At 52.5% G+C, this 24,411-nt stretch overlaps 11 protein-coding genes across 11 annotated transcripts; 4 read left to right on the top strand and 7 right to left on the bottom strand.

Annotated features, from left to right (window-relative positions):
• Positions 1-189: 189 nt before the first annotated feature.
• Positions 190-942, top strand: N7539_007436 (molybdenum cofactor guanylyltransferase; the record flags this gene model as incomplete). Its single annotated transcript, XM_056937037.1, has 1 exon — positions 190-942. One exon carries the CDS (start codon positions 190-192, stop codon positions 940-942), a length of 753 nt encoding a protein of 250 aa, XP_056787836.1.
• A 31-nt stretch (positions 943-973) lies between these two features.
• On the bottom strand, positions 974-2,323 carry N7539_007435 (molybdopterin molybdotransferase MoeA; the record flags this gene model as incomplete). Its single annotated transcript, XM_056937036.1, has 1 exon — positions 974-2,323. The coding sequence occupies one exon, from the start codon at positions 2,321-2,323 to the stop codon at positions 974-976; it is 1,350 nt and encodes a 449-aa protein (XP_056787835.1).
• A 776-nt stretch (positions 2,324-3,099) lies between these two features.
• N7539_007434 (nucleotide triphosphate diphosphatase NUDT15) lies at positions 3,100-3,767 on the bottom strand (the record flags this gene model as incomplete). Its single annotated transcript, XM_056937035.1, has 3 exons — positions 3,100-3,261; positions 3,349-3,554; positions 3,665-3,767. The coding sequence occupies 3 exons, from the start codon at positions 3,765-3,767 to the stop codon at positions 3,100-3,102; spliced, it is 471 nt and encodes a 156-aa protein (XP_056787834.1).
• Positions 3,768-4,592: 825 nt separating this feature from the next.
• Positions 4,593-5,403, bottom strand: N7539_007433 (uncharacterized protein; the record flags this gene model as incomplete). Its single annotated transcript, XM_056937034.1, has 2 exons — positions 4,593-4,643; positions 4,744-5,403. 2 exons carry the CDS (start codon positions 5,401-5,403, stop codon positions 4,593-4,595), a joined length of 711 nt encoding a protein of 236 aa, XP_056787833.1.
• A 2,061-nt stretch (positions 5,404-7,464) lies between these two features.
• Positions 7,465-8,381, top strand: N7539_007432 (GNAT family N-acetyltransferase; the record flags this gene model as incomplete). The annotated part of the gene is made up of 2 exons (XM_056937033.1): positions 7,465-7,589; positions 7,700-8,381. The coding sequence occupies 2 exons, from the start codon at positions 7,465-7,467 to the stop codon at positions 8,379-8,381; spliced, it is 807 nt and encodes a 268-aa protein (XP_056787832.1).
• A 436-nt stretch (positions 8,382-8,817) lies between these two features.
• N7539_007431 (uncharacterized protein) lies at positions 8,818-9,414 on the bottom strand (the record flags this gene model as incomplete). Its single annotated transcript, XM_056937032.1, has 1 exon — positions 8,818-9,414. The coding sequence occupies one exon, from the start codon at positions 9,412-9,414 to the stop codon at positions 8,818-8,820; it is 597 nt and encodes a 198-aa protein (XP_056787831.1).
• A 2,771-nt stretch (positions 9,415-12,185) lies between these two features.
• On the bottom strand, positions 12,186-13,201 carry N7539_007430 (peptidoglycan-N-acetylglucosamine deacetylase; the record flags this gene model as incomplete). Its single annotated transcript, XM_056937031.1, has 3 exons — positions 12,186-12,244; positions 12,349-12,707; positions 12,843-13,201. The coding sequence occupies 3 exons, from the start codon at positions 13,199-13,201 to the stop codon at positions 12,186-12,188; spliced, it is 777 nt and encodes a 258-aa protein (XP_056787830.1).
• Positions 13,202-13,745: 544 nt separating this feature from the next.
• On the bottom strand, positions 13,746-15,219 carry N7539_007429 (CCDC47 family protein; the record flags this gene model as incomplete). The annotated part of the gene is made up of 3 exons (XM_056937030.1): positions 13,746-14,112; positions 14,181-15,045; positions 15,156-15,219. 3 exons carry the CDS (start codon positions 15,217-15,219, stop codon positions 13,746-13,748), a joined length of 1,296 nt encoding a protein of 431 aa, XP_056787829.1.
• A 711-nt stretch (positions 15,220-15,930) lies between these two features.
• N7539_007428 (MDM34 family protein) lies at positions 15,931-17,731 on the bottom strand (the record flags this gene model as incomplete). Its single annotated transcript, XM_056937029.1, has 2 exons — positions 15,931-17,308; positions 17,397-17,731. The coding sequence occupies 2 exons, from the start codon at positions 17,729-17,731 to the stop codon at positions 15,931-15,933; spliced, it is 1,713 nt and encodes a 570-aa protein (XP_056787828.1).
• Positions 17,732-19,953: 2,222 nt separating this feature from the next.
• On the top strand, positions 19,954-21,990 carry N7539_007427 (uncharacterized protein; the record flags this gene model as incomplete). Its single annotated transcript, XM_056937028.1, has 2 exons — positions 19,954-21,150; positions 21,220-21,990. The coding sequence occupies 2 exons, from the start codon at positions 19,954-19,956 to the stop codon at positions 21,988-21,990; spliced, it is 1,968 nt and encodes a 655-aa protein (XP_056787827.1).
• A 986-nt stretch (positions 21,991-22,976) lies between these two features.
• Positions 22,977-24,078, top strand: N7539_007426 (uncharacterized protein; the record flags this gene model as incomplete). Its single annotated transcript, XM_056937027.1, has 2 exons — positions 22,977-22,990; positions 23,076-24,078. The coding sequence occupies 2 exons, from the start codon at positions 22,977-22,979 to the stop codon at positions 24,076-24,078; spliced, it is 1,017 nt and encodes a 338-aa protein (XP_056787826.1).
• Positions 24,079-24,411: the final 333 nt, after the last annotated feature.

Raw genomic sequence — 24,411 nt, 5'->3', positions numbered from 1 at the left:
AACGTCCCTGTTGCCATGACGTAAGTTCCGTGCTTTTCCCTGTAAATCTGACTCGTAGCTTAAATGCCAGGATCCCAGTTCCAATAGTCTCGCCCTTCGCTATGAATGGTTCACGCATATCCCACGATCCGAAGCAAGCCCATCACAAATCTCACCTGCAAATGTTCGAACCATAAGAAAACAACAACCATGACCACCATTCAACCCCTCCTCCTAGCAGGAGGCCATTCCTCCCGAATGGGCCAACGAAAGGAACTTCTCGTCCTCCCCGACAAAACCCCCCTTTTCATCCGCATGATCACACTCCTTCATGAAAGCCTTCCCCAGTCAGAGCAAATATACATCTCTCTTCGGGACCGCCAAAGACTTCACGAGCTACGCCAATGTAGTCCAGCATTGGTCAGGCAAATCACACCCGATACTCTCCATATACTCCCAGCATCGCTGGCTAAGGCCGGGGAGCCTGGGATTCCTATCGCTGTTCGGATACTTTTTGATGAAGACCTTGCGAATCAGCCTGGAGGCACGGAAGAAATTGGACCTGCTAAAGGCCTGCTGAGAGCACGGCAGGAAGGTCCCGATAGTTCATGGCTCGTTGTCGCGTGTGATTATCCGCTTCTCTGTCGAGATGCACTTGATCAATTGTTGCAACAACATGAAAAACAACAACAGCCTGCTGCGCATGGACACGAAAAAGCGACTGTGTTTCGGAATGCAGATGGCTTTGCAGAGCCGTTGCTGGGCATTTGGACCCCGGGGGCTCTGGAAGACCTTTCCAGGGCCGTTGCCAAGGGTATTACGGGACCGAGTTATGTGGTCCGGCATTCTGGAAGTACTTTGATACGACCACGCTGTGAGAAGTGGTTGGTGAATGTGAATACACCTGAAGAGTGGGAAGATGTGACGCGAGAGTTGGAAACGTCGGTTGAGGGACAGTCGTGAAAGATGTAGTCATATAATGGTTGTAGGCTCATTACGATCCTGGATAAACATCAACAACATCCCCCCGGCATACCTCCTGTTGACTAGTGTGAAAATGTATCCAGCAATTGCCTCTCAGGAACGGACTGACTTTCCCAGGACTATGATCAGCAATCAGCGTCACCTCCGCTCTCCCTTGCGAGTCATGAGTGAGAATTCCGGGACGAAAGACGTCTTTATCGATTGGAAGGGCGGTGACTATGTGTGATGCCTGCTCTGTATTCTCCTTGTCGGTGCGTGTCAGAGAAGCCTTGAGAGGAGTGTCCACCGCCTCCGAGCCCAGGAAGCGAATAAAAGGCATGACCAGAAAGCGAAGACAAGCCGCGCTTGCGACTGGATTTCCGGGGAGACCAAAGAAGGGTGTCGATCGCTTTTCCCCCGTCATTGAAGGAACGAGCGCCGCCAGGGCCGGATGACCCGGTCGTATGTTCAATTTGTGAAAGAGGATCTTCGCGTGCAGGGCTTCCAGAGCAGTAGGAATCAGATCAAACCGACCTGCCGATACGGCACCGGTTGAAATCACGAGGTCCAAGCTACTGGAAATCACATCTTGGGTGATCCGGTCTGTAATCGTATCTGCATGATCGTCGAGAATGCCTAGGAAACGAACATCCGCGTCGATGCCATCGCTCAACGCCGCGACAAGATAAGGGCCATTGACATCTTGAATTTGAAGTTTGTTCTGTTGATCATCATTCTCCCTCGATCGTGAAAGTAACTCTGACCCGGTAGAATAGAGCCCAATCTGCAACCTTTTTTGCACCCAGATCTGATGGATACCGACCGAGGCCAGAGCCATCACATGACGAGGTCGAATGCGCTCTCCAGCGCTGATGATGACTTGATCCTGCCGAAAATCATGGCCTGCCAGTCGGCGATTCTGCTGAGACACCACGGGCTTTGTCACTTTGATCCAGTGCTGACCAGTGACTTGGTCCTGTATCTTGTGGACATCCTCAAACTTGACGCAGGCGTCTAGTTCTACCCCGACGGTGGTGTGTGGATCAGGAAAGCGCGCCCCCGTCATGATTTCCACACAAAAGGGAGACCGAGGACCAGGCAAGGGATCGGTGAGGATCGGTTGTTTTCCAGCTGCGATCAAGCCTACCACTGGTATCATGATTGGATTTTGTGGCGATGCCAGCTTGGTGACCTGGGAACACACGGCGTATCCATCCATGGCCGAGGTGTCCCATAGCGGTGTTGAATGGGCTGCGCATAGCGTGTTACTGCTGATCCGATTGACAGCCAGATTTAAGGGGATCTGTTCTTTTCTGTCGGCCTTGTGAAGTTGTGCCTGACTGCGCAGGAGGTCGATTGCCTCGGAGTAGGATAAAGTCATGGCTGTTGCATCTAAAATTGGGGGTTGTCCTTTTTAATTGGGTTGCCCACGGTTGTGAGTGTAATAGAGAGATCAGCAATTGAGTTGTCTTTCCAATGGCGGGCGAAGCAAAAGGACCAGAGCCCGGCGATCATGATGGGAGTGGTTATTTATGTCCATGCACGCTGAACCAGGGCATGTCCCAAAACAAGTGTCGAGGCGAAAGTTGGTTAAAGTTGGCGGGCAGCGGGTGCCCCACGAGTCCACCGTCTGAGTCCGAAGGGCCGGTTGGGCCCAAGCGGAGAGACTGGAGAACCCTCCATGGCGTCACCTTGCACTGTACGGAGAATGAAGAATAAAAAAGGATGCGACGGATAGATCAGAGAGCCATTCTCCAGTAATGACCTGACCGGGGGGTAACGGTAAATTAGTCCCCTAGGGTGAGGTAGCTGGAAAGATCGAAAACGACGAATAAGATGTATCACTTTGTCGAGGTGTATACAGTAAACCACCTCACATAGTCTTTGAAAGGTCTGGAGAACGAACTTGCATATTGTACGTAGAACGTACGTACGGCAACTCAGGTTTCATATTTCTTGGAGAGATTCCTCAGGTATTGTACTTCTTACTGGACAAATCGAATTTGACTGCTTTTCACAACATGCAGCACCAAAGCAGAAGCAACACTTTCAATTCCTCTGGTAGGTGCCTCACTCCTCAAGACCACACCTCGTAGGCTCCTACTAGCCCATCGATCGGGATCCCGAAAATCCATCCATTCCACATCACAGATCAACTCAGATCTGAAAATCAGGTCGCTGCTCCAGCAAACTCAACAAAGGCAGGAACAGCTGCTCGCCAGAGAACTCAGAGCCAGCGCTGAGTTGTTGTTGCCCCATGGATCGCAGGTCTTCCCACGAGCACCACTCCCATGCTGAGCACTTTTCCGGCTCCACGATCTGGTGAAGAACGAATTAGCGGGAATTGTATTTCACCGAATCTGTATCCTAAAGCATGCTTTTTCTACCAAGATTGCAAACACATACCCAAGGTTCGCCTTGATCATCCTCCACTTTCGCGCCCATAAAGATAGTCACGTAGTGCTTGTTCTCCGCCACAAAGACCGAGTTTGTGGCCGTCAAATAACGAATATCTCGAATCTTTAATCCCGTCTCTTCGAGAATTTCCCGCTCGGCGCACGTCTCCCAGGACTCGCCAAATTCGAGATGTCCGCCTGGAAGCGCCCAGGTATCTGTAGCGGGAAGGTATGAGAATCGAGTATTAAGAACACGAACTGACTTGTGCTGATTTTTGGGGGGGGGGGGGAGAGTGGACGATGGGATGGGTCAATTGTAATCTCACCGGCACCGTGGCTTCCTTTGCGCTTGCCCAAGATGAATTTACCCTCGGCGTTGAGGACGAAGACGCCCACACCGATTCTGGGGTCTGGATTTGTGGTGGTCATGATGGACAGTCTCCCTGGATCGTCGGGACTATTTTTCGGATGTCCCTGTCGATCCTTGTAAAATGCTATCGACTGTGCTGATGGATTCGATGTGCAAGTTTTTGGTGGTAATGCAAATGCAAATGCAATGGATAAGCGCCGCGATCTGGTGGGGCGAGTAAGCGGGGTTACCTAGTATGACTGGTGTTGTCGGGGCAAACAGAACGTGCAAAGGTCAATGAGATAACAACAATCATGTCGATCAGATAGTTTACAGTAGTTGGACATGCTCTTTATAGTTTCAAGTCAAAAAGCTCCGCTCCGTAGTGGGAGGTAGTGAGGTAAGGAACTCCTCTCTGGAACCGGGTGGCGGTGCACGCGACACAAATGCCTTCACTGCCTCAGCCTCCCCTACAGCTTACATCAAGACTAGTTCCGAAGACTTTGTACTTGTCTGCCCGATCAACAGTATGGATATCAGCCTCGCGATGTCAGAGCGCATGCAGAGCTCCGCCCGTTTCCGCCTCGTCTAAATCTCGGCGATGATTTACCGAGCTCGATAGAGTAGCGCGTATAGAGCTTTCGAAACAGACACTCTCCCCTGGTGATTGAGCAGTATATGAGCACCGTCAACGTTAGATGGAGCAACAGCAGTCAGATACGGTGTAGGTCATGTATTCATCTTCCCTTGTTCAGGTCAAGGAGTAGGGAGGTTGGAAGGTATAGTCGCTGTACTAAGATGAGTGGATATTTCGCCTATAGGGCACCCAACGAGGCATGAATCCTGATCAACCCTTTATAGGTACTCTCGATCCATAACCAGATGGCTCATAATAAGGGGACGGTTCACTCTGCACCGTACGTCCAGTCAAACATGATGATCGCGATCGCAGCCACCTGTGTCTAGTCAGTGTACTGGGAATGATCTCTGCGAAGTGACAATCGGGCCTCTCCTAAGTTCTCATAATCGCATAAGGTAAGGTCAAAAGTCACTCACCAACGAAGTGTCCACACCCGGCACGACCGTCAAATCCATCGCCGGCCTCAGACTCCTTCGCCTGGATTGCGGCATCAACGCCAACGTCTCATTATGGTGAATACTCTCGTTGACAGCCGCGACCCTCCGATCCCCATCAATCACATCATACCGCGCCATAATCTGCCCATTCGAACTGACCAGCAGACTCATTGTCGCCTCCTCCTCACGTTTATTCTGCACCGCCGCCCGATTCCGAAACGAAAACACCATCGACTTCTGACCCCCCGCCCACCGCGGCTGGCCCTCTGCAATCTTCATATCCGCGCCTCCGCCGGGCATGGTGATGAACCACGACAACGGTCGACCCAGCATCGTCTTGGTGTGCAGCTCGAACAGCGGCAGACCCGAGGCGTCGTGGAATTCTCGACACACGCGGTCGCCAGCTTTGCGACCGGCAATGGTGTAGACGGGTTGGTGGTCCTCGGTGGTGATGATGTAGGCGGCATTCGAGGCGGCGTTGCCGTTGGGACGCAGGACGAGGGTGGTTTTGGTGGTTGCGATGGATTCGGGTCGGAGGGCGATTTCACGGATGGGGGCGCGCATGGAGGCGCGGGGCTTGTGTTTGGAGGCTCTGAAGTGTCGCGACATACGCGCATCGGCGTAGGATGTATAGGACATGGTGAGTAGATAGACTATACACTCAACAGTGTACACTGTACACTGTACGGTGGGTAAGGCGGCGGCGGCGGCGGCTATCTCGTGTGGAACAATGAGTATGGTTGTGGCCGATACAGGGCATGTATAGAGTCTTATACTGGACCTTGAGCAGCTCTGGTCAGTGGTGGTGATCGTGGTCCGGAAGATCCGACAGAGTCCTCAGGTATGGGGAGAGATGAAGGATCCAAAAGTGGCGCAAAGTCCACTCTCCAGCACGATATCCTGATCGCAAAGCCCGAGAGGATGGGGAGAGGGGGTGATGAGGTATTTCCAAGCAAGTCGACCCTCGTCAGCTCGTTTCCAGCCGACCCAGTGCAGGGAGCAGTCGACCCCCGGTGGACATGCACTGGAGCTTTCCTTCCCATCCAACTGACTGGGTCCGATGAAATCCAATCTGATTCGTGCCCTCTCGGGAATTCTGGATCGGACTCGGATCGACGGATGTGAAGAGGCTGATTTGGGCGGCACTCCAGTACAGTACGGTGACTACGGCCATTGCATCCTGTACTGAACGATGCTGGGCAGTGGGCACTGGGCAGTGGGCACTGGAACTCCTACCAACTTGGCAACGGAGCTTGTCTTCGGTCTTCCAGAAGGAATCTTGTCTCTTGCAGGGGCGCTAGCTCTTGTTGTAGCGTCAATGTTTGGCCCCCGGGCGCAGGAGATGGCCCCCTGCGATTCAACCGGTGCCGGAGGACATGAGACTGGCTGTGGTGGAGAGAAAGGGCAGAGAACGGGGGAAGCTCAACCTCGGCATGACGTGCTAGACACGAAGGCAGATTGGAGGCGGTCATTTTGTATGTATTTGGGATTTACATACCTACTCCGAGTATGACAGATCAAGATCCAGATCATGATCTGAACTGTAAAGCAGGACGTACTGCCGTTGCATACCTTCAATACCACAAGGGAGCTCAACCAGACAAAGGCCGTACATCTGATGCAGTGCATTTGGTTCTCCAATTAGCTCGGGCATGAGTCAACCCCATCGGGTTGACTCCAGCTGTCACCTGCAAGTTGCAATCCTCAAAGCGCCAAGACCCACCGGGGCGCGCGGCCGGTGCTAATCATTGAGTCAGGGTGATCCCTCGACATGACAAAGCCTCACTCCACAATCCCCCGTCCACGCTATACTATAATACTAGTGCAGGACTGACTCGGGTCTCGATGAGCCTAGTCGTTGACTGCCGAACCGGAGTGGAATTGTTTCTTCCATCTCAGGGAAGTCGTCATCTACCTGAACGTTGTCGCTAATCTGACAACTGTTCAAAGCGTTCAAGTTCCATTTGATTGGAACTAACTGATCCCCTTTAGGAAGCGCTCACACTTCAGTCTGCTCAAGTGCGGGACTCACGTTGGATGCTTTAAGATAGGTCGGAGCCCCAAGGAGTAAGAATCCTCCGTTCCTGCAGAGCTTGTATAGCTAGGGGAGATTACGCGAGTTGGTTCTTTGGAGTCCGATTCTGACAAGCTTGGATAGAAGTTGCTGTGAGGACCTGGGTCGTCCTCTCTTCTCTGTTATTCAAAGATCAATGTCTTGCCCGTGGACTGTTTGGCCGCCAATCTTGACAACGCTGCCCTTGATCCTCACTTCAAGCTTTGAACCTATACCCCACCACCCCTGGTGTGCATTCGGCCGAGGTTTGGCGACAATGAAGCCTTCCGGATATGAAGAGTCTTGCGCTTCAGTCGTGCCGTGGTACAAGCCTTGAAGCCACATACAATTCCGGAATCCTTATTGCTCTCTGCATCCACTTTCATTCTGTATATTTCGGGACCTCTGTGCGCACGTGGAAGCCACAAGGTGACTGATTGTGAGGGTTCCCCGAGCCCGCCAAGTACAGCACCTCCAGCAGTAGTAGTATGACTCCAACTTTATCCACCGGTACCCGTCAAAGTTTCAAAAGTCCACGATTGTTGACGGTTGACCCGTCCCTAGGATTTTTTCCCCTTCTCGTTGACTCCCTGCGTCGACTCTTTGTTTTGGTAGCCGACTGTGGTTCAAACCCTCCTCCAAGAGGTATGGCTCAAGGAAGCGAATCGTCTGCTGTCCTGGAGACGGCGCGTCTCCGACTCGAACCAATTGATCTGGCTCACTTGGAGGGGTTCCATCGGATTTGGTCCGATCCCAATACCACACAATGGAGGTTAGTTGTGTGCAAAGACCTCGGGATTTTCAAGACGTTCGGGAGACCACCTGGGATGAATCTGCATACTGCTCCATCCGGTATCTTGGAGTCATGATCAGACAAGCAAGCCCATGGAGGCTCCTTGGAAGCCCCAATGGATTTTCTACCCTTCCAATTCAATACCCCACAACCCGACTTCACTTACCAACCTATACTCTGCCGCATTGTAGTTCCAAAGGCGTCTCTCCATCCCTCGAGGAAACCAAACTGCGCATCAGTCGCATCCTGCCTGATCCCACTCAACCTGGAATCGTCAATTACGGAGTGTTTATCCGCCAACCCCAACCTTCACTCCAAACCACTCCAGTTCCAACTCCGTCCCCATCACCGATTCCCACCGCCAACGCCAACTCTACGACCACCCTCTCCTCCTCCTCCTCCTCCTCCTCCTCCTCCTCCTCCTCCTCCTCCCCCGTCTTCGGCATCGTCGGCATCCACAAAGACGACCCCGTCCCCGAAATAGGCTACCTCTTCCATCCCTCTGTCTGGGGTCGAGGCTACGCCACGGAAGCGGTATCGGCCGTGGTGAGCCGGTATTTCCACCTGCGACCCGAGGCGGCCTGCATCGAGGCGAGAGTGGATTCGACGAATGGGCCGTCGATCCGGGTGTTGAGGAAGTGCGGCTTTGAGGAGATTGAGACGTTGGTGGGTGGGGCGGTTGCGGCATGGATGGAGCCGCAGGTTCGGGATTTGGTGGTTTTGCGGGTGGGGAGGGAAAGGAAGGCTGTTGATGAGAGGGTGAAGGTGTGAAAAGTGAGTTGAGCTTGTCTGTTGCTGTGTTGATCCGGGGATGTGGATATGCAGGGAGATAGATAGAGAGGACTCTGGAAAGGACTTGTTGATGCATGGAGTTTGGGGGGGCAACGTGAAACTGGAGTAGGTGGTATCACCCGTTATGATGATGATCATGATGATCACATGGATGAAGTCGTGGAGATGGGCGCATAACATTATAAAGGGTGTACATTGATGTGGTTACATGTGCCAGGTGTAATATACAAGCGCAGTCGAAAAGGACAAACCACATCACAATTGAAGTAGACGGTTCATATCACGCCGCATCAAATACGAATGGGTTTCTCATATCTTCCTGCAGCCCAGGTTTCTCAGAGGGGTTCAGATATACCCAGCGAAATATCGCAAAAAGCACTTTCATAGACCTCAGAGATACTCCGTGGTCACCACCTTACAAAGCAAGAGCCAGACCCAAGATACCAGCAGCTCCCATGATACCCACAGCCACAGTCCCCGTCGCAATGGGAGCACCACCAGTCGAAGTCGCCGAAGCGGCGGCCGCGGACGAGGCAGACGAAGCGGCGGCCGCTGCCGCAGTCGATGCAGCACTCACAGCCGAACTGGCCGCGGAAGCAAAGCTGCTGGCTGCAGCGGACGCACCAGACTCCGCGGCCGAGACGGCAGTCGCCATGCCGGTGACGGCAGTCGAAGCGTCCGAGGCCCAGGCCGCGGCGGTAGCAGTAGCGGCGGAGTAATCACCTATCAGACCGTTGCCGGCAGAGGTGGCCCAGGCCTTGACGTTGTTGGGCAGGGAGTTGTACCAGGCGGGGAAGGTGCCGGCGGCGATCTCGGACATGATGGAGTCGCGGGAGGCGGAGTTCATCATCTCCTGGTACCAGGAAGTCGGGATGGCGGTCTCGAGGACGGTGAGGATGGAGCTGGGGACGGAGTCGAGCAGAGCGGCCGCGTCGGGCATGTCGTTGCCGGACTGGGGGGCAGCCAGTGCGGTGGCGGAGAAGAGGAGCGCGGCGAGGAATTTGGACTGCATTTTGGGATAGGCGTAGCAGGCGTGTGGAAGATAGATGAAGTGATTGTTAAAGAGGGATATAGTTGGAAGATGGGAAGTTGGAAATGAATGTGTTGACTACAGAGGCCAGAAAGAGAGTGTGTGACTGTGTGAGTATATGTACGAGCGAGAGGAAGAGAGAGGAAGAAGAAGAAGAAGAAGAAGAAGAGAAAGATGGAGAGGGAGGGGGTGGAAGAAAGGAAGTGGGTAAGGTACTACTGATCAAAGAGGATGATCAAAAAAAAGACGATACGAGAACTCCGACGAAACGCAAATGATAAGACTGGCCAGTGGCCAAGAAAGTCGTCAGTAATGTACCATCAAGTTTTTGCTACAAATCACAAAAGAAAATAATCGAAGCACGACGAGTGGAGGGTCTCGTCTGTTCTGGCACATCGTGGCGGTTTGAGACCTGCAGAGTAGACTTGCCCGATTGGGTAAACGAGGGTCTTTGATCTCCAAGGAGGAGTGAATCAGAAGACTCGCAGGGTCGGCACTTCGGAGGTTGCCCCTGACTGTGACTTTAGGCGGCCCTGGAATTGGATGGTACTGTGAGAGTGCGACTGTAAGTGTACAGTGTACAGTGGTACACTCAGTGCGCTTAGTACTACACTGTGGTAAGTACCCACCAGCCCCAAAACGGTCTAGACCCGAGCGACTCGAGACTTGGCTGCATCACATGAGAAGCTTGAGGTGAATTGAGTAGAACTGCTTAGTGCTGACTGTCCGTACTTTTGTCCTGAAGATTGCCATCAGACGGGACGAGAAGATATTTTACTCGGCGTCTCAGTGGGCAGTACTCAGTACTCACTACTCACTACAGCATTGACTGTTTTCATGAAATGATCTCTGCCAAGCATCACACGCTGATCCCTCGTGTTTGTTGACACCACTATTTTGATTTTGATTTTTTGTACAGTGGGAAAGAGTGGTTCCCTCCACAGCCTCATTTCCCGGAGTCGAACGATAAACCAACCTGCGACATCCCGTTCAGGCAAACGATTCGAGGACGGCGGCAAAGTCTATTCCGCCGTCCGCAGTCCAGAGTCCACAGTCCACCCGGACCAAAATGTGGGAACCTGAAAGAGGCAATCAGTTCCAGACACTGACAGAAACACACGAAACACAATCAGTCCTTCCACGGGTTTGCCTCATTTGCTCTTGTGAGTCGCTTGTTCCCGCCACAGGGAATTACCATGGTGGGTCACTGGGTATGCCATTGCCCTGTGATCCCCAAATCTCACATTAGACTGCGATACTCCCTCATCAGACCTCAGTCTCACAGGACCTGACTCGCGTATGATCCCAGCCATAAGCACTAGAGGTTTCATTCCCCCAAAAACAAGAAAAAAAAAACCAGATAAATCATGGCTCGACGGGCGGTTCTAAATCCACTCTTCTTCCCATACTTGTGGACACCCAACAGTGACCCGACCTGACAATCCAAGCTGCACGGCTGGGGTCATCTTCGAAGATAAGGAAGAGAGGAAGAAAGTAAATCCACACGATGGATTGGATATGATGGCTTGATCGTGATCATTTTTTCCCCCTTATAGTGGCCCTGATAAGACTTGAGTGTGGCTGGCCGTTGAATTCAAAGCCTCCACCATGTTTACTCTGAAGCGGCAGATCGAAAGACACCTTAGTCCAGCAGAGGTATCAGGTAAATAGGCATTAGGCAGTGAGGCACAAGAAGTGCTACGTTCCGAGGTACCAAACCACCATCTTCCCCAGCAACACCTGTCAACCTCAATCAATTGAAGTTTTCAAGTACCGTCTGACTCTTCGCGTCTGATACGAAACTTCCAGACAATCCCGTGATTCCGTTCAACACCCAGTAACCAAGTACCTCAGATCGGCACCTATGTAGGTAGATAGGTACTAGTCAAACTGATCTGATGGCTCGAATAGGATCAGACCCAGACGATCAGAGTCCTCCCGCGGGACAGTCGACATGGCAAATGATCCCTGTCTCCGGTTCATCGTCTGTTCCTCGAATCTCAAGAGCAAAGCATGTGAACGGCGGTCTGTATACTCTGAGCTTGCGATGGAAAACTCTGAACTTACTCCTGACAAGTACTTGGTGGTGTTGTGCGGCTCAGCAAAGTACATCCAGCGTCAGGTGGATACAGCTCGAGGTCTAGGTGTAAGCTCTCGATGCCGGCCGCATCGTTGCCATGGGAAGTTTCGGGGTGGGCAAGGATTAGACAATGACTGAGACTGTAGAATTGTAGATAGCTCGAGAGTATGAGAAGATTTGTTGCTGACAGCGGATAGTATGGATCATTATTTAGAGTGGCATGACTCAAGGACATGCTTCGCAGGAGCTCTACCTTGCACGTGATGATGCATGGATAATCGAGTCTCATTTCGCCCGGACTGATTCCGGTGTAAGAAACATCAACATGGCATGGGATCGGATTTTTGTTTCCTCACATCGATGTACTCCCGGTTTGCTTGGTTCACTGGAATCCGTCTATCGTCGTCTTGAGCTGGCACAAACAGACATCTAAGCCCTCTTCCTACTCAAAATGGAGGGAAAAGATGAGGTAGAGAAGTGATCTCTTTTCACATGTTCATGTCTAACAAATACGTAAAACTGCATGACAAGGATGATCGAGACTCCAGCATCACTCCAAGGTCGAAGGAATGTCACTCGCAGAACAGTTCTCCCTCAAGTAGTCTCCCGACTCCGGTCATCACAGTTCATACGACCCATCCCGGCCGTCTCCATCCGACCAGCGCCAAGCTCCTCAGCGCTCTCGATACCACAGCTCTTGCGGATGACCCAAACATTCTCCAACCGTAACAGCTAGACTCCCAAAGAAGAAGCATTAGCAAGCATATCCCAGCAACTTGAACGAATCCCAATCGCCACTCGATATATCACACTCCTCCTCGGCATTAAAATCTCACCTTTCAACCCTCTCTTCTCAACCTCCTCAATCATCTTCTCCACCAAGCTCTCCGCTGTATATCGCTGCGTCTCATGCGCAAGGGAAATACTACCGCCTTGCTCGAGACCCTCACGGAACATCTCCGCACTGCGCTCGGTCCGATCAGGTGAATTATTCGCCTTGTCATCGGTCAAGATACTTGCCCCGATGACATGGTACTGCAGGTCTGCGAGAGCGGAAAGGACGAGCTCGTTGACGTGCATCCAGGGCGTGCGAGTATATGTCGGGACAAAGCCCAGAATGTCCGAGAAGGCTTTTTCCAGGGCGTACATCTCCTTGAGGATGGTTTGGTAGGGGACGGTTGTCAGGTTATAGTGGCTCCATCTGTGTGAGTTTCAGTCAGTACGGTGATGGAGGTGGAAGACGCACGCTCAGACAGTGAGAAACAGGACATCGAACACACGAGACAGGCCTAATGTGGAAATTTCTTGCAAGGAGAGGGGGCAACAGTACGAGTGAGAACCAATCTGATGTCCTTCTGATAGAGTCCGATTGACGACATGCGAAAAGTCGTAGATGTTTCCTTCCCAATCGCCGCAGAGGAAGAACGTCGCACTCATTCCGGCATCCGCGAGCAGATCGAGGACGTGCTCCGTGTAAATGTACGGACCATCGTCGAATGCGAAAGCGATCGTTCCTGGAACGGTACAGCGATCAATGACTTGGCCATAGGGTAGCTGGGGTTCATCTCGACTTAGAAGGGTTGACGACGTAAGAATGGATTGGGGCGATGGTGCAGTTGGAAGAACCGGAGTAGCCGAGGAACGAGTGACGATCGAGAGGACGGCGAGGCATGAAGCGAGGTGATACATGATGAAGGACTGCTCAAGAAGTACGAATAGTCTGATTTCAACGATTGGATGCTTGAACGAAAGGTAGAGAGCCCGGATGGATGGTTGGTGTCAAAACACTACTGTAGAATGTAGATGTGGTTCTCGCTACCTATAGTAGTAGGGCTTGGCCACCAACAGCAACCGACGTAAGGAAAGGACGGCCTCGTGCTCGACAGGAAAGAAGGGCCCATCTAAATCCGTTTCCGTTCTTGGGATAATTTGGAAACATTTGTGAATGAGACATTATCATGATCAATTAGCAATCCCATCAATGGTTCACGGGTTTATCAGAAACACATAGCCACCGTCACTCTTCGAATAAATAGTATAAAATACACACGCAGTAGCGTAAAGGCATGAAAGGTCAATACATCTTTCTCGCCTATTCTCACCCTTCGTCCGACCGCGTGGAGGAAAATAAGAAGCGTGCTGGAAAGTCTCCCGACAACCTTCGACCTCATCTTTCACTCCCTGTGTCACCTGAAACCACCAGCACTCCGTTCGAGCTCGTCATGACTCGACTTTAACCCTTGCGGGTGTGCTTCTTCATAGACTTGCGTTGCTCCTTCTGAGACTCCCGATCAAGATATTTGCGCTGCTCCTCGGCAGTCATGCCGCGGAGCAAACGCTCACGCTCCTCCTTCTTGATCTTCTCGGCAGCGAGTTTACGCTCTTCAGCCTTTTCTTCCTCTTCGACGCGGCGGATCTTCTTGATCTCCTCCTCGCGAACGTTGCGGATCTTACGCATCACCTCAGGACGCCAGTGAGCGACGGTGACCAGCTTATCGGCGAAGCGCAGGAACTGGTTGAAGATAGGGAGAGTCGATGAGTAATCAGACGTAAGGTTGACGGACAGCTGGATGCGCTTCTTGGGGACAGTCTCATTGATCCTGCGTGGGAAGATGCGTTAGTATTCTTAACAATGCCAAAAATGAGGCGACATGGGAAGATTCCTTACTTGAGAGGCTTGTCGATAGGTTGATCAGTCGCAATCAGGAACTCAAAGTTGTTGCCAGCCTGTTCAATGGCTTGGATCAACTCCGGGGTGAGCAGTGCTTCGGTGATTTCGGCGCTCTCGGTCATGACGGTGACCCAAGAGGGAAGCTTGGGATGATCCTTGGAGAAGGTGATGGAAGCATCATAGCGATCGGTACGGAACTTGCGCATGTGGCTCTTGTGAACCACAGCCCAGATAAAGCCATCGTACTGCGAGTTGGAGACCTTGACCGACGAGGTATCCTTTCCGAGAACGGGCACCAGATCCTTCTCTTTGCCATCGAAAGGATACATGAGCGCCTCGTACTTTTCAGCGGGGGCCTCCCAGCTCTCGAAGAAGAAGCTGAACACATATTCCATGATGTATGTAATGGGATTATAGCGCTTGGGCATCGTCAGGGCCACATCCAAGAATGCCACGTTTTGACGGCCTGTTGCGTAGGCGGCGAATTCATGACCAGACTTTTCCTTGAGCTGCTTCTCCGGGTTGGACAGCTCCACGGTGATCTCGCCAGGTGCTGAATGGGGAATACCATTGAAGCCAACGACAGCGAATTCCTTCTGCAAGATGGGAATATGGGCCTTGGCCCAATCGCGAGCGCGACGGCGGTTGGCGCGAGTTCCCCACAGATGGAAAAGCACGACGAGCAGGATGAAGGGCATAATCAGCGCCTCCTGCATGAAGTCGCTTGGCGAGGTGCGCTCCCAGATGCGATACCATTTCGTGTATGGCGCGGCACCCTGCGTATTTACAGCCGGAAGTGTCGTCGTGTCGGCGACAAGCGACACGGGAGATGGGTTTGGAGCTTCGACAAAGTCGGCGAAATCTGGTTGGGGAAAAGAGAGAAGAGGAAGATCGTCAGCTGGGGGAACTGATCGACAGGTGGCCTGAAAAGCCTCCATTGGCAGACGACGTCCGAGATTTACGGGCGCTTACCATCATCAGCATTGGCACTGCCCGACTGCTGGGAGCCAAACACATTCTTGAACACACCCGCCATGGTTGGAGTTGACACCAGACGAAGACGAGGTGGAAGGGAAAGGAGGTGGGAAGGAACGGAGTGCGGAGCTGGAAGCTGGGCGTGCGGTTAGCGGCCCCCACGATTTTTCCGGGGGGGGCAGGCAGTTTTAAGCGGCCGTTGGCGAATTGGCGAACCGTGGACCGGAGATGGTCAGATAGCTTGAGCACGGGACCAGGCTTCCTACAACTGATTCATGCACGAGAGATATTGGACCCGGTATTTCGCCTGCAACAAACAAGACTTTATTTAAGCTTGAATTACACAGCTCCCCAGGAAGCAAAAGATGAATGATGACTGCAGTTCCAAATTCAATGTCCGTAAATAATCCAACCTTTGCCCCCGAATCCAGGACTGTACCAAAGCCCACAGTGGTATCCCGCGAGAACGCAAGCAAAAAAGAGTAGGTAGGCAGGAAGAGAAACCGACAACGCCATGTAGAAGAGGACAGGCATGAAAATCCAAGAGGGACGCCCACGCATTTTGGTACAATTGATGTTGTACATTTCCGCTGAAAATAACCAGGAAGAAAAAAGACAGAAAAAGAAAACAAAGTCGGGGATGGTACAGGCTGAATGGAGAAGAGCTCATGTCGGACATTAAGTAAAGGCTCAAGGCTTGCTCAAGCTTTAAAAAACCAATTCAAAAAGAGGAGATCATGAGGAAGAGAGGCGATGGCTTCGATATCGCAATTTAATGGCCATATGCAGGAGGAGGAGAATCGTCCTGGGAACGGGCCCAGAAGTTACTGCAGGCATTGCCCGTCATGAGCTTTTCTTCGCGCATCCGGCGGGCGATCTCGCCAGCGAGACGTTCAACCAGAAATTGGTCCACAGAGGCTCCAGCTGGCTTCTCTTCCTGATTCAAGGAGAGCATGGCAGAGGGCAACGGTGGCCGGGCTGCAGCCGACGAGGGCCCCGCATGGGCCTTTTCAGTGAATTGACCCACGACATCCCCAACCCCACGAGGAGTGGCCTCTGCATCCTTGGCCTTGAGAGGACGAATGGTTTCCACAGAATAAGAAGGGTCTTCCTTTCGGGCAGTCACAGTGCTGCGACGTGGAGCTGGTCGTGAAATGCTTGATCGGTGTCGCTCGGGGATCATAGGCAGATGAGAGTCGGTCTCCGGTGATAGAGGGGGAGTAACGGGATCATCCGACTGCTCATTCACCATGGGCAGAGGCGCCGAGTAGATTGATGGTGGACCGGTGGATTCAGTCATGGTACCGTCGTCGCTAACGCTCATGGCGTCGTCTGTTGTCTTGGGTCGACGTAGGTCGACCACACGCTTCTTTCGCTTCCGAGCATGAACCTTGGAGTGGCGACCTGTTCCCAAATTGAGTCCGTAGCTACTGAATGAGTGAGTGGATGACAACGTGGGACGAGTCTGTGAAGAGGCGATGCTCGCGGTCTCGTGAATGGACGAGGTCGCGCTGCCAACCTGCGAATGTATGCGAGATAGCGTGGGGCTGCGGAGAGACGCGATACTCGGAGCGGCCTCGGTCGGGTCGACCGGTGCCGTCCAGGCACGGTAAACAACCTCCTGGATGGAAGGTGTGAACAGGGAGAGAGTGCGCTGCGAATCGGTCAAGGCGGCGAGGCGAAGGAGGTTCTTCTGCGAGAACAAATGGTGCGTTTCGACCGAGGAATCAAGCGATAATGATGCGATTTCAGATTCGTTGAGCGCGTGACCCCTGGCGTCGACGGGGTCTTGGGGTGGGCTAGCCAGAGGATCCTGACCAGGACCTTCATTCGCGGAGTCTGACTTTGCCGTTTCGGCATTGGTCTCCTCCCCAGTGCGGTACTCTGGAACCCACAGGCGCAGAGAGAGACGGTGAATGATCGCGGGCAATTCATCCATGAACAGGATGCGGAGTTGCGCTTCGATTTCTTTTTGAAGGAAGTCGCGCACGAACGGTATTGAGTCGAAAGTTGACGAGACCTTGAGGGATTCAAGCGGATCATTACGGAAGACGACCGTGATTCCTTTTTGTTTTGAAAAGACTAGAATGACGAAGCCGGAGAGTTTAAAATCGGACAAGGTTATTTGTAGAGGGATGGTGAGAGGAGTGCTGTTCGCAAAGATGGGGATTCGTTAGTCGAGAGTCCAGCAGAGCACGGGTGTTCACGATCTGCGTCCCAGTTGATAGGAGGACTTACGCTGCGGCAAGAGGCTTTGGAGAGGCGAATGCTGGCCTGGTCAATAGGTATGTGTTGAGTGGATTGGCTTGCACACGCGTTTTGAGAGTCAAAAAGGCATCGCCTGAATATGACATCTTGAAGATACCGCGAAAGCGGTCCTCGGCCAAATCTCCAATCTCCAGGATTTCCAAATCCGGAGGCATCGAACCCAGGTTGAGCTCCGTGACGATAATGTCATCGACAATGATGGGCGGTTTAGGTGATTTATTAAGGGCAGCTGTGAGAAGCTCCTGGGCGCGAGTATAAAAGCCCGCATCCGCCATCAATGGCGACCAGTTGAAGTTGAACGCCATGTCCGCGCATTGAGAGGATGGGCCGGGTCGGGTGAGGCGGGTTACGACAGAAGCAAGGTCTATGAGAACAGAATACAAAGCCCCAAGTCAGAGTCGACTGAGATGAGATAAGACGTAAAGCGAAAGTGCAGAGGCAAAAAGCCAGAGCCAGAGCAAGCAGAAAGGTAGCAACGATCAGCCGGGGCAAATATGAGTGGAACTGCGAAGGGGAGAGAGAGAAAAAAAAAAGGGACGCACTTCCCGAGGCCGTCCAGGAATCCACTGGAGTTCCCGTCCGGAGAGTCACAGGGCCCTCGCGTGCCCCCCGACCACGCACGGTCACGCCGACCGGACCAGCATTCGACTGTTTTCTGTGATCGATGTGCGACCACAACAGTCTCTGATCATATTTCTACTACTATCGTCTGACAATGTCTGATCTTTTGAGCTTTGTTTCTGACCCCTCACGTCCTGGAATCTAGGCTTGGACTCACACGGATCATGGCGCAGCATCTATTCTCTCAGAGCTGATGCCCACTGCGCGTACGATGATGGCCCGCGCCGTGATCTTGAAAGAGTAAGCCTGGAGTACGTCACTCCGCTCGACTTTTCAACTGAGGCCCACCCTTTCCGATCGAGCCCGAAGGTCCTGTCCATTCGATATCGCCATTCATGACAGCTCTACGGGCTTCTGCTGCATGCAAGTATTCGGTCACTCCGACTAGGCCCGCCCGAGTGCATACCTAGGGCCATTTTTGTGATTGTCACTGACTCTGTGTCCTGTGATCAGACTTGAAACGTCTTTGATGAGATTCGAAACAAAGAGATCCCGGGCAGCTCGTGCGACACGGTTCAACGCGGGTCAGAAAAGGTCATAGATCTATGCCGATCGGAGATACAAACAGGAGTGTACACGAGCGGGAGCACCTCTATGACCATGCGCCTAGAGGCCTCGTACGTAGACTGGGACAAACAAGTTACAACACTCGGCATTGGCTAAATGGCGATCGTTACAAGATCGTTGTCTTGGCCGTGGGACCCCGGAATTGCTTTGGACGTAGCAACGATGCGTTGTTCTCCATAGTGGAGTTCGGGGGGCGAAAGGCTCTCTGATCTTGCTCTTCGATCTTGCTCTCTGATCTTCATGCGCCTTTACCTGCGCCATTGCTCTCACTTATCGCTCTTCGTCTAAGCAGTGTGATCACGCTTCTGCTAGAAGGTGTACATTGGACACCAGTCCAGCAGACGAACATGTCAAGCGCGTGGAAAGGGTGGCACACGACACTTTGCGCACCTCAAACTGGGAAATGCCAACGGTCGGATTCCGTGGAATAAGCCCCGGGTCGAGGCAACGGAACCGCCTGAGCAGAACCGTGACCGTCCATCCAGTCTGGGCTGCAGTGGCCGGTTACGTAGCGGGTAGCCTCTCCAGGCGCCCTGCAGGCGAAATTGAGTAGAGAGGCAAGGCAAGGCACGTGGCCGATAGATTTCATCGCTTCCAGTAGACGTACTGTAAACACGAAAAGAATGGTCCAAAATCTGATTGCCTTGACATTCTAGATCCAGCTCAGCCTCTCCCACTACTTGCTTCCAAGGCTTGGTGCTTACTCTTAGTCTTATACTTAGAGACACGACCGATGTAGACTGGGAGGTGACTACACAATTATGATATAGGGTCCGGGTGCTCCAATCGAGGACTAAGCGCTGTTTGACATCATGCTAGCTCGGTAACACAAAGATGACGTCCGGATGCACCTTATCTTATGTACACAAACCTCGCAGCTTGGCGAGCTGAGAAGCTACATTTCCTAACTCTCCTAAAAGTCAAGTCAAATGCATCGTGCCATCTCATCTGTCGAGCTCTGTCTATAGCCATCCTAACAGTGTTTCCCTCCCGGACTGTGTCGAGGACATATACAATTAGCAGCTTAGCACTAAATAATAGAGACATGTACCATCATGTACCGGCACTTGGAGTCTCCCACATCGCCGGCAGTTGAAGCTACGATAAATCACGTGCTGCGACTGCCCCGGGGCTTTCCTTCCACGGCAACAATCCACTAGTCCATCTATGGTTAAACATCAATACGGCAACAGCGCCCCAGTTTTGCCCGTTGTGCATGATTATTTTCCCGTCACTTTCACGACTCTTGAGCATTGAAACCCGTCTTTTGGAGAGACCCTTCCAATTCATGTACGCCAGTTCATGACCCTGTAGATCTTCGTCGGCAGAGAGGTCAGCCATGTCCACCAGATCTTCTCCCTGCCCATTGGGTCACGCGACAGTCACGGAGCCTCGGAAACCCTCTACCAGAACGGTCGCACATCGCAAAGTATACGGCAAGCGGCGCAAGGACGCAGCACGAGCGGTATTGGAGGATAAGAGGCAGGATGACAAGGGCGAGGATCTCTCAGATGTCGACGGCTCTCTCGACACACTTCGGACTAGGCTTGCCGATGTGACCATCCACGAAAGCCTACGTCGAGAGCGGCCCAGTACGAAGCGCACGCAATGCACTCGAACACACCAGAGCAAGGCGCATGTCTCTGCACAACTCACGAAATTCACCGAAGCGGAGAAAATGCCACAACTGCGGGGATTGTCCAAGGAACCTTTGTCGGCCGACCTTTTGCAAAAACCGGTGCATTCCGAGACGATGACAGGTGTTCAAATCTCAAGCGAACAGTCTCATGTTACCAGTATTCAGACTGGGCATGATTCACAAGCGGTCTCGGTCAATGCGACACCATCAGTAACCAAGAGAAAACCGCGCTCTGCTAGCCGAAGAATATCTGGACTAGTTCACGATGCAAGGATTGACGCCTACGTTCGGCCCGTTCTCGACGAAGCCCTTTCCTCAATCGCTTCTCAAGGTGTACAGACATTCAGCGCGTGGGCCTCGCGTTCTGAGAGCATGTTTCATGTAGTCAAACTGGCTGAAGGCTCTTACGGCGAAGTGTATAAGCTTCGTCTCCACGATGAAACATCCCGTCCCCCAGTCTCCAAATCAAAATTGGCCAAACTTCGCGCATATGGCGACGGTGTCTTCAAAGTCGTTCCGCTTTGCGCGCCAAGAGGTCCAGGGTCGAAGAAATATACATCTGTGGCTGAAATAGTGTCCGAGGTGAAGCTGTTGAAGTATCTAGACCCAATTCCAGGATTTGCCCGATTTAGGGAAATTCATGTTGTTCAAGGACGTTTTCCGGAGCTCTTCCAACGCGCGTGGGACCATTATAAGGCGACCAATGATGACTGCTGGAATCCCGATCCGTCGAACAGAAGAGCGTTTCCGGAGACTCAGCTGTGGGCGATTATTGAGATGGACGACGCCGGTCATGAGCTTGAGAAATTTGCATGGTCGTCGATATTCCAGATTTATGATATATTCTGGGGTGTGGCAATGGCGCTGGCACGCGCCGAGGAGTATGCGATGTTTGAGGTGAGTCGTCCTGTCTTCTATAAAGGTGGAGCTGCCTCTCCTGAACAGATGCTGACTTCAAGTCAATAGCACCGCGACCTCCATTTGGGTAACATTTGTATACGGTCCACTCGAGCAGACGGCAGTATGGACCCTCCCTCCGACCTCGAGATCTTACGCCGACAGTCAGCAAGCGGATTCGGCTTCAGTGCCTTGGAGACAACAATCATCGATTACTCGCTGTCCCGCGCTGACTTGCAAAGTGAAAGTCTCGAGCCCGAGGACAACCCAGACAGCATTGTCGAGACAGCATCTTCCGACTTGGACAAGCGGCAGATTTTTGATGCCGTTGGCGAGGATGAAGACGAGGCGCTTTTGAGGGATACATACAGATATATGCGTAACACAGTCTACACGGGAGCACCCCTCGCAATGGAGAAATACTCTACCGTTGCCGGCATCTGGAAAGAATATGTTCCCCAGACCAATCTCATCTGGCTTCTGTTTCTGCTCAAGATTCTCTTGAAGAATCGCAAAGCAGAGCCTTCGCAGGTGGCCGCTTTGCCAGAGCGAGTTGCTCTGGCACCTTGTTCTCCAAACCGGGTATCGACTACGCCTAGATTGACAAGCAAGACGTGCACATCTAAAAAGACTGAGGACCAGACTGATGTCGCGAAGAAATCTCGCGCGCGAGATCTCCACTTGCAAGTCTCCAAGCTCGAGCAGACCCTTGAGAATAGGCTCAAAACCGTTCTTGACCTTCTGGACCTCAACAATGGGCACGACGACATGTGTTGTGCGGCGGACTTGGTTGCCTATGCGCTGGATTCGCACTGGTTGGCCAAGGAGGATTTCTTCTGAGCCAGCAGTGAAAATTAACAAAGGTGTGTTTTTACACAATGTTCGATGTAATTAGAGCGGCATTGCTTAGGTGTTTTCGACTATACTTTTGAAAGGTGTAAGATTGGATAGAGCTAAGATGCATTCGTGGTTTTGGGGCTGGCCCGGCGAGGTGGGCTGAGTTCAACTCAGTGTTGTTGATATATGGTAACTTGGTATTTACCTGGTGGGTGGCATGAATACATATTCTGTTGGGATCGAACCTGCAGACAATCCAGTCAAGTTCGAATTACCGAGGGAACTTTTATTCAAGAACAATAAAGAAGACTTCGCCCCATTATTGGAAAAAAAATTGGGAGCCGAATTAAATCATTGGTTGTGATAGACAAGGTAGACATCGGACCAAGATCCCATGTGACTATAATCACTATATCCATCCAATTTGATGTTTGGCTTCTTTGCATCCCCCAGGGCTGCTCTCCGTCAACCTCCAGTCCCCACCGGGCACCGGCCCAGAGCTAGTACAGTTCCACTCTTTGCGAATGACTTCAAGTAAATCTTTCTTCCTCGATCTACTGCCCAAATCACGGGACGGGTCAAATCAATTTCAGGATGTTAGTAAATGAGCCAGCTGAGCTACTCTAGGGAATGAATGTGTCTGGCAGAATGAAGCTAATCGTTGAGTAGATCCTTTGGCCGCCACTTGTAAAACAGACGTGCAGGCGTAACACCAAATTCGCCTGTTGAAGTCAAAATCACCCTGGGCTGCTCAAACGCGGAAGACCAGCCATTGCTTGAAGAAATTTGGGCGTCTACGAGACTCTTACGTTGTCTTCGTCCTGTTCGAATCGGGTCTTTCAAGTACCGCCAGGATTGCGAACAGACAGAGACAAAGCTCCTGCCCGGCCGGATCGTAAGGACGACATCACCTCAAGCTGACCAACATTTCCGCATCTTGATCTCGTCACAATCGTCGACAGCATCGACCGTTGCACCAAGACGCTATCATGCCACTCACTGGGTATGGGTTATGTTCTCAACAGCCATCTTGATGGCACAATCTCTCCATAAAAAGCTAACGTCCAACGCTTCCGCCCCCCCCCCAGCGTCTACTTCATACCCACCAACCCCCAGGCCTCAACGACTCTAAATACCCTCACTGAGCGCCTACGCGCCACTTTCTCAGATGAAGACATCACGCCCATCGGCCGCTGGGCTCTCGACCATAAACTAATGCGCGACACACCCGGCTTGCTGCCCCAGCCCACACCCCAAGGCCAGCGCCCCGCTCAGCCGCGCTATCTGCAACTCCTCTCTTTAAGCCACTACCCGACCCACGGCTTCATCTACACCTCCGAAGCGACCGAAAAGCTCACCCACCGTCCCTCGCTCTCCACCTCGGCCTCACCGGTCCCTGGCGCCGCGTCGCCTGCACAGCCCGCGAGCGCGCAGATCGGTGCTGCGGGCTCCTCGCCCATGGTGATGACCACTGTGCCGCCGGCCGCGTACAAGACGCTCTTTCAGCACTTTACGTACGCGTGCCAGCCGATCTGGTGTCACCGGTTGACCTTTACGGTGCCGAACGGGATCGTCTACGATGTAGGTGATTTCCGGGTGCGTATGGGCGATGTGAGACAGACTTTCCCGGCTGTGCGGCCGCGAGGTGCCATCGTCGAGATTGAATGGCGCGGTCCGTCGATGGTGGACTCGCTTGCGGCGATGCAGAGTCGCAGTGCAGACTCTGGGTTGAGGACGGAGTCTGAGGAGGCGGGTGAGACGGGGGTTGATGCGTCGTTCCTGGATCTGGAGGAGGCGGACGTGGATGCGGAGTATGCAGCCACAGCGTCCTTGATTCGGGAGTTTTGGGGCAGGTTGGGTGTGCCAGGGGCTAGAGAGGCTGTTCTGCTACCTGATCTGGGCAAGGAAGTCAAGGAGAAGCTGGGGAAGATGAAGACTGGGAACAGGGGTGGTAGTGGTCGAGGAAGGAAAATGGATGAGGTGGAGAATTTGACTGGGTACGGGGGTGTATCCTTTGAGAATGATGTTGATCCGACGGCGGGGACAGATGTTGCGAGGCAGTATATGGAGGTACTGCGGTTTAATCGGTAGTGCGAGCTACGCAATGGCAAGATGCTTGCCTTCTTACAGACCTCGTACAAGTCTAATTGATTCCAAGATTTTCAGCCTACGAGTAACGACTACGTGACGACAAAACTGACTAGGTCCCACGACTTCACTTGCCAGAAGCAGATCGAAAGGGTATGACCATAGTGGTGACGGTACCGCAATGTGTCATGTATATGTGCATATCAACAATCACGCTAGGTCGTGACTCGATCCCTGCCAGAAATAGGAGCCCGTGTGGTAGGCTCAAGACTACTATAATCTGGTATACAGGGGAAGGAAAAGTAGGCCAATGGGAGAGGAAAAGAGCATTTTCCT

This window comes from Penicillium diatomitis (genome assembly GCF_028827545.1).
Source record: "Penicillium diatomitis strain IBT 30728 chromosome Unknown utg000010l_segment0_segment0, whole genome shotgun sequence".
Lineage (NCBI taxonomy): Eukaryota > Fungi > Ascomycota > Eurotiomycetes > Eurotiales > Aspergillaceae > Penicillium > Penicillium diatomitis.
The sequence above is the reverse complement of the archived record's forward strand: the minus strand, read 5'-3'. Positions and strand labels throughout refer to the sequence as shown.